The 18,315-nt window shown below is 44.8% G+C and overlaps 1 protein-coding gene across 4 annotated transcripts in view; it reads left to right on the top strand.

Moving 5' to 3' along the window:
* AMOTL1 (angiomotin like 1) overlaps positions 1 to 18,315 on the top strand; it is a 215,191-nt gene that overhangs the window by 68,434 nt on the left and 128,442 nt on the right. The window contains exon 1 of one of the 4 annotated variants that reach the window (XM_043898093.1): positions 17,973 to 18,231. The exons of 2 other annotated variants lie outside the window; for them this stretch is intronic. In XM_043898093.1, the coding sequence (XP_043754028.1) occupies positions 18,201 to 18,231 (31 nt within the window). In that variant the 5' untranslated portion in view covers positions 17,973 to 18,200. Of the gene's footprint in view, positions 1 to 17,972; positions 18,250 to 18,315 lie in introns of those variants that run through there. One more of the 4 variants, XM_043898084.1, reaches the window with a different exon arrangement.

The following is an 18,315-nucleotide window of genomic DNA, read 5'->3' as shown; positions in this document are numbered from 1 at the left end:
TAGAAAATTTTCTTGTATCTATTTACAAGTGTTTTAATTGAAATATAGGTGACTTACAATGCTGTGTTGGTTTCAGGTGTACATCACAGTGATTCAGCGCTCTCTCACTTGCTCTTTCCCCCTCTCTTATTTATTATATAATTTTTCAAATTCTTTTCCCTTATAGGTTATTACAAGATATTGAATTCCCTGTGCTATACAGTTGGCCTTTGTTGGTTACCTGTCTTATATACAATGGTGTGTATAATCCCAAACTTCTAATTTATTCCTTTTCCCCCTTTCCCCTTTGGTAACCACAAATTTGTTTTCCATGTCTGTGTGTCTATTTCTATTTTATAAATAACTTCATTTGTACTATTTTTTTAGATTCCACACATAAGCAGTTTTGGTCTTTGTCTGACTTATTTCACTTAGTATGATAATCTCTAGATCTACCCATGTTGCCCCAAATGACATTATTTTGTTCTTTTTTAAGGCTGAGTAATATTCCACTGTACATATACCACATCTTCTCTATCTGTTGACGGTCGCTTAGGTTGCTTCCTAAGGTCTTAGGTCTTGACCTAAGCCAAGCCTTAGGTCTTGGCTATTGTAAGTAGTGCTACAGTGAACACTGGGGTGCGTGTATCTTTTCTAACTGCAGTTTCTCTGGGTGTATACCTAGGAGTGGGATTGCTGGATTTTAAGTTCAGCTCTGTTTTTAGTTTTTTAAGGGACCTCCATACTGCTCTCCATAGTGCTTGTACTGATTTACATTTCCACCAACAGTGTAGGAGGGTTCCTACTCTCCACACCCTCGAAGGGTTTCTTTTAAAGACCACCAGGATGAGTGGACACTGGAGCTGCTTTCAGGTCCCTGTTTAACAGTAAATATCATATGGAACTTCAGGTTCTTCCAGGTGGCTCAGTAGTAAAGAATCTGCCTGCAATGTGGGAGCCTCAGGAGATGGGGGGGTTCAGTCCCTAGTTCAGGAAGCTCCCCTGGAGAAGAACATGACAACCCACTCCAGTATTCCTGCCTGAAGAATCCCATGGACAGAGGAGCCTGGTGGGCTATAGACCATAGGGTTGCAAAGAGTTGGATATGACTGAAGCGACCTAGCATGCACTCACAGGTTCTTAAGAAAATAGAGAAGGAGCTGGTGTGTGCAGAACCTGGTCTGAGAAGAACCATATGGAAAGTTCATGGTCGAACTTTGGGACCATGTTACAAGTTGGGACTTGTAACCTGTCAGGGGTCCTTTGCTTCTGCCTGCCAAAGGACTGCTGTTGATCAAAAATAGAAGTCCATTATGTAGCCCTGGTGGTTGGCCAGTCAGGCACCTGAGAGCTCAGACTTGTCTCCTTTAAAAAGAACATTTTCCTTCTGGCTCTAAAAGCCATTTCCACCGCAGACTCAAAAGAGAGAGTCCAGATTCTGAGCATTTTCATAGACTAAGGAGCGTGGCCAGCAGTTTCTGTCCTGGGCAGATGCATGTATGGGTTAACCTCACATGCTCACCTGCAGCCTCCACCTCCAGTGGTTCTCCTTGTCGTGTAGGAGTGTAACTGGGACCCAGTGAGTCAGCACATCTAAAGCACATGGAACAGTGCCTGACAAATGACCAGCATTTAAGAAAGTTGCCCTCATTCCCCTGCTTTCCTTTGTTCCTGTCTTCCTTCACTTCCCTCGTCACTTTCAAGTATGTTTTCCTTCCCTGCGCTCCATTCTGTTTCTTCTCCCCTGTTCTGTTCATCTGTACTGGTGCTTAGTCGCTCAGTTGTGTCTGACTCTTCGTGACCCCATGGACTGTAGCCCACCAGGCTCCTCTGTCCATGGAATTTTCCAGGCAAGAATACTGGAGTGGGTTGACATGCCCTCCTCCAGGGGATCTTCCCAACCCAGGAATCGAACCCAGGTCTCTTGCGTTGCAGGCAGATGCTTTACCATCTGAGCCACCAGGGAAGCAAGTCTGAAAGAAAAGGACAAATGGGATCAATCACAAAGGTATAAAGCTAGAGCCATCACAGGCCCAAAGAGTGCCTTAGAACAAAATAGAAAAAAGCATTCTGTCCAAGTGGATGAAAAGCCGAGACTGTGCTCCCAGTTTCATGAGGAGAGGGCAAGCTAGATTCTGGCTCCACGCCTCTCTCTCATACACACCCTCAGCCAGGCATGCTTGTGCAGTGAGCAGCTTATATAACTGGACATGGTAGCCCTGATTCCTCTTCCCCAACCTTCTCATGGATTTTTTTTTCCTTCCTTTTCTGGAAACTCTTTCAGTGTTGTGTAAATACAAGAAAGCCCAAATTCTTCTTGGAGTAATTCTTTAAAAGGAATTTCCCCCAGGACTTCCCTGGTGGTCCAGTACTTGGGACTCCCTGCTCCCAGTGCAGGGGACCTGGGTTCAATCCCTGGCCAGAGAACTAGATCCCACAAGCTACACCTAAAAGATACGGCACACTGCAATGAACAATCAAGATCCTGCAGGTCACAACTAAGACCTGGCGCAGCCAAATAAATGAATAATAATACAAGAAATTTCCCTGAAATTATTTACATGTTTTTCCCAAGTTCTGATCTCCTGAATAAAAGCTGTGTCTAAAATTTGCAATACTTATTCCAATAGTTAACCAAAATTTATTTACTCCAGTTCAAATGGCATTATAAAATGCAGTATATTAATAATAAAAAGAGTTGGAACTTCCTTGATGGTCCAGTGGTTAACAATCTCCTCCTTGCAGTGCAGGGAACATGGATTTGATCGCTGGTTGGGGAACAAAGATCCCATATGCCTTGGGGCAACTAAGCCCACATACCTCAACTACTAAACCCAAAGACTACAAACAGAGTCTGTGCCCTGCAACGAAAGACCCTGCGTGCCACAACAAAGATCCCACGTCCCACAACTAAGACACAGTGCAGCCAAATTACTCACTTAATTAATTAACTTTACAAAGAGTTAGTATTTGTGGAGTGCCTTTCCCATATTATGTGTCTCACTAAGAACTTTATGTCAGGCATCTCAAAACAATCCTGTGAGGTAGGCACTATTGTTTCCCTGACTTGACAGATGGAGAGCAGGAGTTTAGACAAGTTCAGTAACTTGCCAAGTCACATCTGGGAAGTCGTGGAGCCAGGGCTTGAGCCCAGCTCTGTTCTCTCTTGCTGGAATTCCTAACCTCTGTCCTCAACTCTGGAGCAAGTTACTAGAACCTAGACTCTTGATTCTCAGTGGCAGATTCTTGGCAGACCATGATTTGCATCCAGGCTTGTTCTGGTTAAGTTGCTAAGTCATGTCCCACTCTTTGCAACCCCATGGACTGCAGCATGCCAGGCTTCCCTGTCCATCACCATCTCCCGGAGCTCGCTCAAACTCATGTCCATTAAGTCGGTGATGCCATCCAACCATCCAGCCATCCAAGGGGAACATCCTCTGTAGTCCCCTTCTCTTCCTGCCCTCAATCTTTCCCAGCATCAAGGTCTTTATCAGTGAGTCAGCTCTTCGCATCAGGTGGCCAAAGTATTGGAGCTTCAGCTTCAGCATCATTCTGTCCAATGAATATTCGGGGTTGATTTTCTTTAGATTGATTGGTTTGATCTCCTTGCTGTCCAAGGGCCTGTTTGACTATAATATGGGCTGACCCAGTTATAATACTGCCTACAGCTTACCAGACACAGCAGGCTGGGCTTGGAGACGTGAGGGTGAATAAGACCTGATCCTTCCCTCAGAGACTTGATAACCCAACTTGAGGAGAAAGCTCAATAGACAGAAAAATTACAATTTAGGAGCTCTGGCTTCTCTAGGCCAGTGGGCACCTACTGACTGTGTGATGTTGTGCAAGTTATCTGAGCTTTCTAGGCCTCAGTTTACCCATCTTTGGTATGGGAAGGCAAATACTTCATAGGGTAGAGATGCACTTATTCATTCAGTCGTGTCCGACTCTTTGCGACCCTCTGGACTGTAGCCTGTCAGACTCCTCTGTCCATGGGATTTCCCAGGCAGGAATCCTGGAGTGGTTGCCATTTCCTCCTCTAGGGGATCTTCCCGACCCAGGGATTGAACTAGTGTCTCCAGTCTGTCCTGCATTGCAGGTGGATTCTTCACCCGCTGGGCCATCGGGAAGCCCCTCATAGTGTAGAGGGAAGGGGTTAAATGAGATGATCTCTGCAAACTATGTGCTTAACACATATTAACAGTTGGCGCTCCATGAGCGTTTGCAGTTACTTTTTATGGTGATGAGTGCTATAAGGGAAGTGTTCAAGGAGGCGTGGGACCCCAGGGAAGATGAGCCTGACTCAGCCATGGAGGTCAAGGGGAAGCCAGGCAAGCTTCCTGGAGGAGAGCCACCCTTCACAGCATGAGCTGCAAGAGGAAAGATATAGGGCGTGGAGAGGTTATGTCTGTGTTAGAACAGTTGGCAGCAGCTAAAGTCAACTCCTCCTCTAGGGTCCCTGAAACTGAGTTCTGAATGCTGGGGTGCAGGTGAATGAGGAGGAATCTTCTCCCTGGTACAAGCCCAGTTTGGGCATGGAAACTCTACAAAGTGAGACTGTAACTTCATTAATCCCTTCCTCAAATTCTGTGCAGATCCTGTGGGGTCTGTTTGTCCCACTCTTATATATATATATATACATATATATATATATATGTATAATGTATATATATATATGATAATTCTCTTCCTTTGTAAATATTTTTATTTATTTATTTGGCTTAATCTGGTCTTAGTTGCAGTACATGGGAGCTTCCATCTTTGTAGCATGCTGGATCTTTTAGTCGTGGTGTGCAAACTCTTAGTTGGGGCATGTGGGACCTAGTTCCCTGACCAGGGATCGAACCGAGGCCCTCTGCACTGGGAGGGCGGAGTCTTAACCACTGGACCACCAGGGGAGTCCTGTGTTTGTCTCACTTGTAAAAGGCCCTCAAATTTGGAATTGTAGGGTTCAGTGGGACAAAGCTGTTAAACCATGTTCTTTTGAATTTCACTGCTTTTTCCATTATTATCCTCATTATTTTTGAGACTGTCAACTTGACATTCCAGACTGTTTGCCAAATGAGAGACCAAGGGATCCTCTAAAGCAAGTTTAGAGATATCACCCATGTAGGCAGGTAATGACAGAGAATGAGATGGTTGGATGGCATCACCGACTCAATGGACATGAGTTTGAGTAGGCTCCTGGAGCTGGTGATGGACAGGGAGGCCTGGTGTGCTGCAGTCCATGGGGTCGCAAAGAGTCGGACATGACTGAGCGACTGAACTGAACTGATTATTATAACAGCTTCTTTGAAGAAACTGAAACCTGATTTCTTGTTTCTTGCATCCACTTGTCCATGTTTTCCCTTCTAGAGCTTTCACACCTTTTTTTTTTTTTTTTTTTTTACTATGGCGAAACATAAGGATACATTTTATATTAGACTCACACAAATTTGAATATAAATATAACTAAAACAAAAGTTTTGTGGAATAGCAATTACCTCTTATTAGATTACCTGCATCTGATATTTTCCATTTTGTTCTATTTTATTTATTTAAAATGTTGATTAACTTGTTCAATTGATTTCTGGTAATGGGTTGCCTACTACTATTTTAAAAAGAATGCTCTAGAGGTTTTATAGCAAACAGAGTAAATCTATTCCTCTTTTCTTTCTGAAAGCTCTCGAGATATTCAAAGATGGCTATCAAATTGTATCTTAATCTTCTCCCTACTACCTCTAATTTTAAAATTGTAATTGATTTACAATATTGTGCTAGTTTCAGGTATAGAGCAAAATGATTCAATTATACATATATATCTATATTCTTTTTTCTATTTTTTCCATTATAGTTTATTACAGGATAATGAATATAGTTCCTTGCACTATACAGTAAGTCTTTGCTTATCTATTTTACATACGGTAGTGTGCATTTGTTAATCCCATACTCTCAATTTATCGTTCCCTCCTCCACCTTTGCTTACCATGTATTTCTTCTGTTTGTGAGTCTTTTCGGGTTTTGTATATAGATTCATATGTATTATTTTGTAGATTCCACATTTAACTGACATGATATAATATTTGTCTTTCTCTGACTTCACTTAGTATATAATCTCTAGGTCTATCCGTGTTGCTGCAAAATGGCATTATTTCACTTTGCTTGTGGCTGAGTAATATTCCATCGTATATATGTACAACTTGTTTATCCATTCATCTGTTGATGGATACCTAGGTTGCTTCCATTTCTTGGCTATAGTAAACAGTGCCACTGTGAACACTGGGGTGTCTGTATCTTTTTGAATTATGGTTTTCTCTGGATATGTGCCCAGGAGTGTGATCGCTGGATTATATGGTAACTTCATTTTTAGTTTTTAAAAAGACTTGCATATGGTTTCCCACAGTGGCTGTAGGCCTCTTTTTTAACATGCTCCAGTTTTCCATCCATTCCCATCCTGCTCAACCTCTACCAAGTGCTTTCTGAGAGATTTTGGTTTTAACTTGTCATTAAGAACTGAGCCTGACCTCACGTATAACCTGACCAGTACTTGTCATAGTGGGATCATCAGAACCCTTGACCTCAAAACCCCACCCAAATTAATTTGTTGTTGTTGTTTAGTTGCTCAGCTGTGTCTGACTCTTTTTCAAGCCCATGGACTGTAGCCCACCAGGCTTCTCTGTCCATGGGATTTTCCAGGCAAGAATAGTGGAGTGGGTTGCCATTTCCTCCTCCAGGGGATCTTCTTGACCCAGGGTAGAACCCGAGTCTCTTATGTCCTCTGCATTGGCTGGCGGATTCTTTACCACAGAGCCTCCAGAGATGCCCACTCAAGTTAATATCACTCCATTAATCAGTACCCATTGGGTATGCTTATTTAATTTTTTATGTACCCAAAATGTCTAATCAAAAAATCATTCATATTTTTCCAATTTTGTCTCTAAGAGTCTCTGGAGATGTATTTCCTAGTTGAGATGTGGGAGAGACTCAAATCAAGATGCCATCATTCATATTTCCTGGATCCACCAACCAAATGTTCTTAAACTCAAGACATGTCAAAAGGGAATTTCCAGGCAGTCCAGGGGCTAAGACACTGTGCTTCCATTGCAGGGGGCACGGGTTTGATCCCTGATCAGGGAACTAAGATTCTGCATGCCACACAGCATGGCCAAAAGGAAAAAAAAATGTCAAGAAGAAGCTGTCTGTCTGGCACATCAATAATTAAAATACCTCTAAAATAGCTATATTTTGAAAAAAAAAAAATGGGTAACAGATTAGCAATCATTCATGTGAGTCATGAATTTCTCACAACCCTTTGAGGCAAATACTGTTGTAATTACTACTTTCTCAAAAGAAGAACACCTGATCTTGAGTCAATTAATTTGGCCAGTCATATAACTAATAAGTAACAGAAGGGAAGTTAAGCCCAGAACCATCTCAGTCCTCAGCCTGTGTTTTAAAATACTTAACTGCATCCCACAGACTGAAAACCACTTCTGCTGATTTCAAAAGAGATAATGTATGTAACATGCTCCCCCCTACCCCGCACGGACTCAGTCGTGCGCGACTCTGCCACCCCACGGACAGCAGCCCACCAGGCTCCTCTGTCCATGGGATTCTCCAGGCAAGAATACTGGGCTGGGTTACCATTTCCTACTCCAGGGGATCTTTCCAACCCAGGGATCAAACCCATGTCTCTGACATCTCCTGCATGGTCAGGCAGATTCTTTACCAATAGCGCTACCTGGGGAGCCCTGTAACATACTTTGGGCAGTGCATTTGTGGGGGCTTAATAGAGCTTATTCCTTCTCCTAAAGAAAGAGAAGAACTTAATAACAAGTTTAGGTCCCTAGCAGCCCTCAAGAGACGAGAGAAAGAAAGTGTTAGTCTCTCAGTTGTGTCCGACTCGGTGACCCCATGGACTGTAGCCTGCCAGGCTCCTCTGTCCATGGGATTCTCCAGGCAAGAATACTGGGCTGGGTTGCCAGTCCCTTCTCCAGGGGATCTTCCCAACCCAGGATGAACCTGGGTCTCCCACACTGCGTGCAGATTCTTTACCATCTGAGCCACAGGGGAAGCCCAGGAGACAACTGTCTGTATCCATCACTGTCTGCACGGGGTAAGCCTCAGATGGCTTTGCAGTGGCGTGGTGGGTCTGGAGCCAGAGAAGCATCTTTCCTCTCCAGGGGAGCCTGGAGGAGGAGACGTGTGCTTGGGAGGCTACAAAGTGTAGTGGCAAGATCAAGAGCACTGCTCTGAAGAACAGGTTTGAAACATGGCCCTGGCACTTTAGAGTCATGTCATCTTGGGAGATTCCCATAACCTGTCCCAGCCTCTTGCCCTCAGGTGTAAAACACGGATAATGATGCCTCCCATGCACTGTGTCATGTATCGATGAAACAAGGTAACACATGGCATCACCTGGGACACCCGAGATGCTCTTCCATACTTGCCCATGCCAGACAGAAAACTGAGTTTTCATCAATCTCCTCCTACAGTATTGCTTACCTGTTCCCTCATTGAGGTTGGGATTCTGAGTGCATTGAAATGTAGGTCCCCAAATATTCTAAACCTGAGATTCTCAAAGTCTGGACCAGCAGCATCAGCATCATCTGGGAGCTTGTTAGAAGCGCAATTCTTGGACCCCACTCTGACCGACGGAATCAGTAACTCCACGGTGGGGCACAGCAGTCTGTTTTAGCAAGCTCTTCTGGTGACTTTCATGCAGCTGAAGTTTAAGAACCACTGCCCTGTAGGCACTGAGCATCCCGAGTCTTCCTCAGGAAGGACTCAGCAGGACTCAGTTGAAGGCTCTAGAGAGCCTGCACCTTTCACGTGGTTAGGTGACCAATGTGGAGTTCATGTTCAGGTTGTTCCCATCTTACATTTTTATGATTCAGTTCAGTTCAGCTCAGCTCAGTCATTCAGTTGTGTCTTTTCGACCCCATGGACTGCAGCACACCAGGCCTCCTTGTCCATCACCAATTCCCAGAGTTTACTCAAACTCATGTCCATTGAGTCGGTGATGCCATCCAACCATCTAATCTTCTGTCGTTCCCTTCTTCTCCCTCCTTCAATCTTTCCCAGCATCAGGGTCTTTTCAAATGAGTCAGTTCTTATCATCAGGTGGCCAAACTATTGGAATTTCAGCTTCAGCATCAGTCCTTCCAATGAATATTCAGGACTGGTTGTATCACCTTGCAGTCCAAGGGACTCTCAAGAGTCTTCCCCAACATCACGGTTCAAAAGCATCAGTTCTTCAGTGCTCAGCTTTCTTTATAGTCCAACTCTCACATCCATACATGACCACTGGAAAAACCATAGCCTTGACTAGATGGAACTTCGTGGACAAAGTAATGTCTGCTTTTTAATGTGCTGTCTAGGCTGCTTATAACTTTTCTTCCAAGGAGTAAGCGTCGTTTAATTTCATGGCTGCAATCACCATTTGTAGCGATTTTGGAGCCCCCCAAAATAAAGTCTGTCACTGTTTCCACTGTTTCCTCATCTATTTGCCATGAAGTGATGGGACCAGATGCCATCTGAATTCTTAGTTTTCTGAATGTTGAGTTTTAAGCCAGGTTTTCCACTCTCCTCTTTCACTTTCATCAAGAGGCTCTTTAGTTCTTCTTCACTTTCTGCCATAAGGGTGGTGTCATCTGCATATCTGTGGTTATTGATATTTCTCCCAGCAATCTTGATTCCAGCTTGTGCTTCATCCAGTCCAGCATTTCTCATAATGTACTCTGTATATAAGTTAAATAAGCAGGGTGACAATATACAGACTTGACATACTCCTTTCCCAATTTGGAACCAGTCTATTGTTCCATGTCCGGTTCTAACTGTTGTTTCTTGACCTGCATGCAGATTTCTCAAGAGGCAGTTCAGGTGGCCTGGTATTCCCATCCCTTTCAGAATTTGCCACAGTTTATTGTGATCCACACAGTCAAAGGCTTTGGCATAGTCAATAAAGCAGAAGTAGATGTTTTTCTGAAATTCTCTTGCTTTTTTGATGATCCAACAGATGTTGGCAATTTGATCTCTGGTTCCTCTGCCTTTTCTAAATCCAGCTTGAACATCTGGAAGTTCACAGTTCACATACTGTTGAAGCCTGGCTTGGATAATTTTGAGCATTACTTTGCTAGCATGTGAGATGAGCCAAATTGCTCATTTTCTGATGTTCCTTTTCTCTCTTCCACTTAATTTGCAACTCATGTTGCTGGAGACTTTTAACATTATCACATCCTAAAGTGGAAGTGAAAGTGTCAATCTCTCAGTTGTGTCCAACTCTTTGCAACCCTATGGATTGTAGTCTGCCAGGCTTCTCTGTCCATGGAATTCTAGGTTGCCATTTCCATCTCCAGGGGATGTTCTGAACCCAGGGACTGAATCAGGGTCTCCTGCATTGCAGGCAGATTCTCCACCATCTGAGTCACCAGGAAAGGATGACTGGAAAGGGACCATTCCCAGAGGCTGGTAGCTCAGTTGATAAAGAATCCACCTGCAGTGCAGGAGACTCCAGTTTGATTCCTAGGTTCAGAAGTTTCCCTGGAGAAGGGATATGCTACCCACTCCAGTATTCTTGGGCTTCTCTCATGGCTCAGCTGGTTAGGAATCCACCTGCAATGCGGGAGACCTGGGTTTGATCCCTGGGTTGGGAAGATCTCCTGGAGAAGGGAAAGGCTACCCACTCCAGTATTCTGGCCTGGAGAATTCCATGGACTGTATAGTCCGTGGGGTCGCAAAGAGTCGGACATGACTGCGTGGCTTTCACTTTCGGCCTTCCGAATGGAGAAGGAAATGACAACCAATTCCAGTCTTCTTGCCTGGGAAATCCCATGGACAGAGCCACCCGGCAGACTACAGTCCATGGGGTCACAAAGATCGGACATGACTGAATGACTAACACACACGTCACCTTCCTAAGGAACTCTTCCTGGGGTGCTCTGGCCTGGGTCCCCACAGGCTCCCCTTGCTTCGCCTCCTTTAAGCTCCTTCCTGCTTCAACATCCCCACACAGGCGATACGCTCAGCTGGACTGCTCTTCATCCTCTTCTTTGGCACCTTGGAGAAGCCTTCCTTTCCACTCCCTCAGTAGCTACCCTGCCTGTCATCAGTCTTTGTTATTGAACCCTGTTCCTTTTCTTCATCACAAGTAGACCAGTTTGTAGTTATAGGTTTATATACATTTTAATGAGCAGAGGCTGTGGTACGGTATTTGCACACCTAGTGGAGGGTGTGGCTTATTCAATGTAATTGATAATATTTTTTGAGTAAATGAGTGAATGAACAACCTTTCAAACTCTTGTGCTTTCAGTTAATTCTTTCATTTAGTCCTTCTGTTTAGGACTTAATTTTTTTCTAGTTCTTTCTAATTATTCCCCTCCTGACCTTTGACTTTTCTGAAGATTATGTTCTGCTTGGCATAATACTGGCTCTGTCACTGATGCACAATAAGTAGTTTTTGATTTCTGGATGGATCACCTATAAGATGTGAAGTTTAACTCCCCACCCCCATTGCTGGGAAAGATTGAGGGCAGGAAGAGAAGGGGGTAACAGAGAATGAAATGGTTGGGTAGCATCAACGACTCAATGAGCATGAATCTGAGCAAACTCTGGGAGATAGTGAAGTACAGGGAAGCCTGGTGTGGTGCAATTCATGGGGTCACAAAGGATCGGACATGACTGGGCAACTGAACAACCACAAAAACCCCCACTCTGAGATTATGCTGTAAAAGGATTTTTTTCTCTTGAATTGAACCATCCAGACTGGCTGGAGCCCTTGAGGATGGTGAGAGCTTCCCCATTTCTTTGTCTTTGCCCTTTAAAGTACAAGATGTCCTGGAAGAGGTTCTTGTCTTGTACATATTCTACAAAGAGAAGAACTAGAACTGCTGGATAGGCTGTGGAGGGGCCATTCTTCTTGCTATTCTTTCTAGCTATGAACATAGAGGACATGTTTTTGGAATAAAACACACCAGCATCCTTTTCAGAATGGTAACTGTAAGGAATCTTAAGTGTGAACATTCTGATCAAAGTTATCTCCAGTTCTAACAGTCCTTGTTTTTAATAGTGATTGTCTGTTGCTGTTGTTTTAGAAACTCAGTATGATTCCAGTTTTTAGGAAAAAAAGACACTCTCTATACCATCATTGGAAACAGGATAAAACCTAACTGGTTTTTTGTTCATGAAGAGAGAAACAGAAAGAAATTGTCATAACATGACATGAACTGTAGAATGAATAAAACCGAGGCTGGCTCATATTAGTAATGCAATTGGATTCACCCAACAACTCAATGGAATGATCAATATAGTTAGAAACTTGGGAGCCTGTAAACTGGGCGTTAACTGCTCAGCTAATTCAAACATTCTCAACCAAGGACAGTTTTGCCCATAGGAGACATTTGGCAATGTCTGGAGCCAGTATTTCCTGGAGAAGGAAATGGCACCCCATTCCATTATTCTTGCCTTGAAATCCCAAGGACAGAGGAGCCTGGTAGTCCACTGGATCATAGAAAAAGCTAGAGAATTCTAGAAAAACATCCGCTTCATTGACCACGCTAAAGCCTTTGACTGTGTGGATCACAAGAAACTGTGAAAAATTCTTCAAGAGATGGGAATACCAGACCACCTTACCTGCCTCATGAGAAATCTGCATGCAGGTCAAGAAGCAACAGTTAGAACTGGACATGAAACAATGGACTGGTTCCAAATAGGAAAAGGAGTACATCAAGGCTGTATATTGTCACATTGCTTATTACCTTATATGTAGAGTACATCATGAGAAATGCAGGGCTGGAGGAAGCACAAGCTGGAATCAAGATTTCTGGGAGAAATATCAATAACCAGATGACATTACCAGATACGCAGATGACATTATCCTTAGGGCAAAAAGTGAAGAGGAATTAAACAGTCTCTTGATGAAAGTGAAAGAGGAGAGTGAAAAAGTTGGATTAAAACTCAACATTCAAAAAATGCCAAAGATCATGGCATCACAGTCTTATCACCTTATAGCAAATTGATGGGGACACAATGGAAACAGTGACAGACTATTTTTTTTGGGCTCCAAAATCACTGCAGATGGTGACTGCAGCCATGAAATTAAAAAAGACACTTGCTCTTTAGAAGAAAAGCTATGACAAGCCTAGACAGCATATTACAAAGCAGACATATTACTTTGCCAACAAAGGTCCATCTGGTTAAAGCAATAATTTGGATGGATGTGAGAGTTGGACCATAAAGAAAGCTGAGAACCAAAAAATTAATGCTTTTGAACTGTGGTGCTGAAAAAGACTTTTGAGAGTTCCTTGGATGGCAAGGAGATCAAACCAGTGCATCCTAAAAGAAATCAACTCTGAATATTCATGGGAAGGAATGATGCTGAAACTGAAGCTCCAATACTTTGGCCACCTGATGTAAAGAGCTGACTCATTGGAAAAGACCCTGATGCTGGACAGATTAAGGGCAGGAGGAGAAGGGGGCAACAGAGGATGAGATGGTTGGATGGCATCACTGACTCAATGGAGATGAGTTTGAGCAAACTCTAGGAGATAGTGAAGGGTAGGGAAGCCTGACGTGCTGCAATCCATGGGGTTGCAAAGAGTCAGACACGACTGAGTGACTGAACAACAACAAGGAGATGTTATTAGTTGCCACAACGTGGAGTGGGAAGGTTGCTACTGGCATCACATGGGTAGAGGCAGGGATGCTGCTAAACATCTAACAATGCAGAAGGCAGCCCTCACCACAAAAAAATCTCAACCCCAAATGTCACGTGTGCCAAGGTTGAGAAACCCTGAAACAACCAATCAGCCAAAAAAGTATGAGCTTTCAATATTCCCAAAGTTTCTGTTGTTAGAATAGCAAATAACAATTAGAATGATTATCATTTAATAAATACCTGTGACATGCCAGGTGCTTTATATTCTGGGCTACTGAGTGTCTCAGTCAGGATCTGACCCTGGGTTTGTTTGTGGCCAACATCTCTCCTCTTCCTCCTGAGCTTTCTGATGTATGTTCATTTTCTCTGTACATGGTGGTATCCACCCTCTGCTTCTTGTGTTTTAGATAGGTCAGATTATGTATTCAACGGGCTTCCCAGGTGGTGCTATTGGTAAAGAATCTGCCTGCTAATGCAGGAGACATAAGAGACTCAGGTTCAATCCCTGGGTCTTGAAGATCCCCTGGAGTAGGGCCTGGCTACCCACTCCACTATTCTCACCTGGCGATTCCCCTGGACAGAGGAGCCTGATGGACTACAGTCCATGGGGTCACAAAGACTCGAACATGACTGAAGGGACTTGGCGTACACACACATGTGTTTAATGAATATTAGGTAGTGTGCTCAGAGGAGAAAGCCATTAGGCAAGAAGAGACCGGTGTGTCACCATGGGTGTGAGGCTGAGGCATCCAGACAAACCGGCCTCAGATCCGTAACTCACTCAATGAGCCACATGCCTACGTAGGATGACAGCACAGAGCCTGGCCCTGCTTGTTTTACTGTTCAGTTGCTCAGTCGTGTCTGACTCTTTGTGACTCCATGGACTAAGGCATGCCAGACTTCCATGTCCTTCACTATCTCCCAGCTTTTGCTCAGACTCATGTCCATTGAGTCGGTGATGCCATCCAACCATCTCATCCTCTGTCACCCCCTTCTCCTCCCACCTTCAATCTTTCCCAGCATCAGGGTCTTTTCCAATGAGTCAGTTTTTTGCATCAGGTGGCCAAAGTATAGGAGTTTTGGCTTTAACTTCAGTCCTTCCAATGAATATTCAGGACTGATTTCCTTTAGAATGGACTGGTTTGATCTCCTTGCAGTCCAAGGGACTCTCAAGAGTCTTCTCCAGCACCACAATTTGAAAGCATTGTAGAGTATGTAAATCCAAAACCACAGATGCTGACTGATTAGCTACCTTTCTGCTAGTAGAGCTGCATTCAGTTTTTAGTGTAAACATACCTTGTTTCTCTTCGGTCCCAATTATAGTTGAAATATCTAAAACCAAATATACTGTAAAATGTTATTGATGACCTCTTATTGATCAAATCTAAAGTGTTTTTCTCAGGTCTTAGTTCCTGAAAAATAGTCACATGTATTTGATGTAGAAGATTATTCATTTTCTGTATTTCATGTAGTGATTGTTAATGGTTGAGAAAATTAAAGTGTGTGGAGGGGAAAAATTTGCCTACCAAATTAATCATCACTCGGGATCAATATGAAAATTCTAGGCGTGGTCTGCTTGATTGAATCAGCAGATTCTTGAGCCCACAAACTGTGCCTGTCACTTCTTCAGAAGCCTAAGAGTCTGTGGCATTGATAGCATCGTCTTAAAACCCCCTCTGTCTTACGTGTCTTTAAACCTTCCTAGCTCTTCTACTTCCCCAGTTCCTGCCTCTTCTGCCTCCTTCTTCCCTGAATTTTCTGTTAGGGGCCTTCTCCAAGTAAACTGATCTTCACAGCTTCATCTCTTTTCCTCTATAATTCTGTTCCAGACTTCTCAGCTAAGGCCCTTGTGCCTTAGTTCCTCTTTCTCAGAGGACAGGAAGCCCTACAACATCTTTCTCAGACCAGTTCTCCCTCTCAGTTCTTCTTCCATCTGTGGTCCATCCATTGGATTAACTGGTTTATAAATCTTCCAAGAATGATCCATTCTTTCTATGGCCCAGCCACAAAATCCGAGTTAACTTGATTGCTTTGTTCTTTCCCCCAGGATAGCTGTCCAGTCAATGAAAAGAATAAAATGTTGCTTCAAAGACTTGGTTATCTTCCCTGTATTTGGCATCTTCAAAGATTCGGTATCTTTCTTCCTTTCTATCTCCTTTGCCCAACCTCACATGTCATTGTTTTCTGCAGCTATTTCCCCGATGGGCTTCCTATCTCCAGGGCTATTGGAGTGTTGCTTGAAATAATAGCAAATGTGTGTTCAGCACGTACGTGCATTGTGCTATTTTATATTTACTACTTTATTCAGTCCCTGCAACCACCTCGTGAGGTTTGATGCTATTTCCCTCATCTTGAAAAAGAAGAAACTGAGGTTTAGCAAGGTTAGGTGACTTGCCCAAGTATCTGCAGATAGAGTGGTGGAACTGATTCACCAATCCATCTCGGTTTCATTCCAGTGGATACTTATAACTATTAAATTCTGCTGTCTCTCAGGATATAGTGATATCGAATCGTGGGCAATTAATACATTTTAGTTTCCTTCCTACTTTCCCTCCTTTTTCTATACATCATTCTCCCTCAGCCTATGTTAGTCACTCAGTCATGTCTGACTCTTTGTGTCCCCATGGACTGTAGCCCACCAGGCTCCTCTGTCCATGGGATTCTCCAGGCAAGAATACTGGAGTGCGTTGCCAGTCCCTTCTCCAGAGGATCTTCCTGACCCAGGGATCGAACCCAGGTCTCTTGCATTGCAGGCAGATTCTTTACCATCTGAACCACCAGGGAAGCTTGATTTGAGGAAGCCCCAGCCTATGCTAAATCCATACAATGCCAGTGGCGCTGAGCTCCAGAACCCTTCACGGCTCTCCTTTCTCCTGCGTGTACTCAGTCCTCTCCAGTTTTTCCAAGTATCTTCAGTGCTTTCCTGCTCTGTGGCGGCATATTTTGTTATATTAAATAAATAAATCCTTGAAGTGCTGGTTAGCTGCTGTTTCTTTTGTGTGTTATCAAGTACCAGGGTATCAAATTCTAAATGTGATAGGTATTTGGTAAATAATTGTTATATATTATTGCACCTTGATGCTTTTGAACTGTAGTGTTGGAGAAGACTCTTGAGAATCCCTTGGACTGTAAGATCAAACCCATCAATCCTAAAGGAAATCAGTCCGGAATATTCATTGGAAGGACTGATGCTAAACTCCAATACTTTGGCCACCTGATGTGAAGAACTGAGTCATTGGAAAAGACCCTGATGCTGGGAAAGATTGAAGGTGGGAGGAGAAGGGGATGACAGAGGATGAGATGGCTGGATGGCATCACCGACTCAATGGACATGAGTTTGAGTAAACTCCGGGAGTTAGTGATGGACAGGGAAGCCTGGCGTGCTGCGGTCCATGGGGGCCACAAAGAGTCAGACACAACTTAGTGACTGAACAACAACAAATCTTGAGAGCAGAGGTTCCTGAACATCAGGGGTGTATCAGGAGAATAGACTGGAATCAGAAGGGCACACAACCCACGAGGATTGAGTGGAGGGGTAAAACTGCTAGTGGACTGGTTAGTTAATTGCCACAGGCTAGGCAGGAATCCCTGAAAGAATCTTGGTCTAGGGAGGAGCACAAGGTGAGAGGTTTGGAATGCCCTGACTCTAAAGTCTTCCTCAGAAGCCGGCCTCTCCTGTGCTGAGCTGCAGAGCCAGCTCCTGGAAGCTAGGGAGAAATGTTACAAGATGTGAGTGGGTTCAGGGTCCCCAGACCAAGGCTCCAGAGATGTGTAATTGGATACTACAGGAGCTTGAGGAGTGTTAACTCAGTGTAGCCTGATTTAAGACGTGAGGCGGAATCGGCAACCTTTTTTCCAGAGTTCCTTTCTTTGCTTCCACTTCTAGAGGGGTTATGACCACCAGTTGTAGGCTCTCGGTTGTAGAATCTGCTTTGGCCTTTCTGCTTGTCAACGGAGCCCATCGTAGCGGCCGGTCGCCCGATCCCAGTGCGTGATAGAAGCCCTGGAGACCAGGGCAATGCATAGAGAAAACTCTGGCTACTTTTCATCTGAAAATGCTTCTTAAGAAGAAAAAAAAGAATCCTACAGAGACCTCATCTGGACTTTTGAGGGCAGATCGGGAAAACGATTTCGGCCGGAGTTGGCCTGGTGGGGAGGAAGAGAAAGTCGCAGGAAGGAGACGGAATCGGGAGAGGCCGTCGCCCTCCTCACTCCGAGGCGGACACTCGAGCTGGAGCCCCGGGCGGTTGCAGCCGGCGGTCTCCGGGGCCCGGGGAGGGGCGGCGAGCGGGTGCAGGCGGGCTCTAGGGCCCAGCGGCCGGGCGCCCGGCGGGGGTGGAGTGTAGGGTTACGCCGACCAGCCCGGACCACCCTCCCCGGGCGGCGGCGCGGGCGCGCGGGGCGCTCTAGGACCCAGAGGCGGCGCTGGGGTTTGGGGCTGGAGGGGAAGCCCCGGGCTGGTCTCCGCTTCCCGTGTGAATGGGGGCGATCGCCGGGCGCCGCTTCCGCAGGCTGCCCCCACGCCGTGCCCAGCGCGCTGCCCGGCGGCCGCCGTCCCCAGCCGCGGAGCTGAGCTGGCCATGATCGCCTCATGTGGAAGGCAAAGTTGCGCCGGGGAACTTGTGAGTCTGCGGTGAGAGGTAACCAGTCCCCGCTCGGGGTGCGGGGAGGGGCGCCCCCAAGTCTCCAGCGCCGAGGACCCTGCC

The sequence above is a fragment of the Cervus elaphus genome, chromosome 1 (assembly GCF_910594005.1).
Source record: "Cervus elaphus chromosome 1, mCerEla1.1, whole genome shotgun sequence".
Classification (NCBI taxonomy): domain Eukaryota; kingdom Metazoa; phylum Chordata; class Mammalia; order Artiodactyla; family Cervidae; genus Cervus; species Cervus elaphus.
The sequence above is the reverse complement of the archived record's forward strand: the minus strand, read 5'-3'. Positions and strand labels throughout refer to the sequence as shown.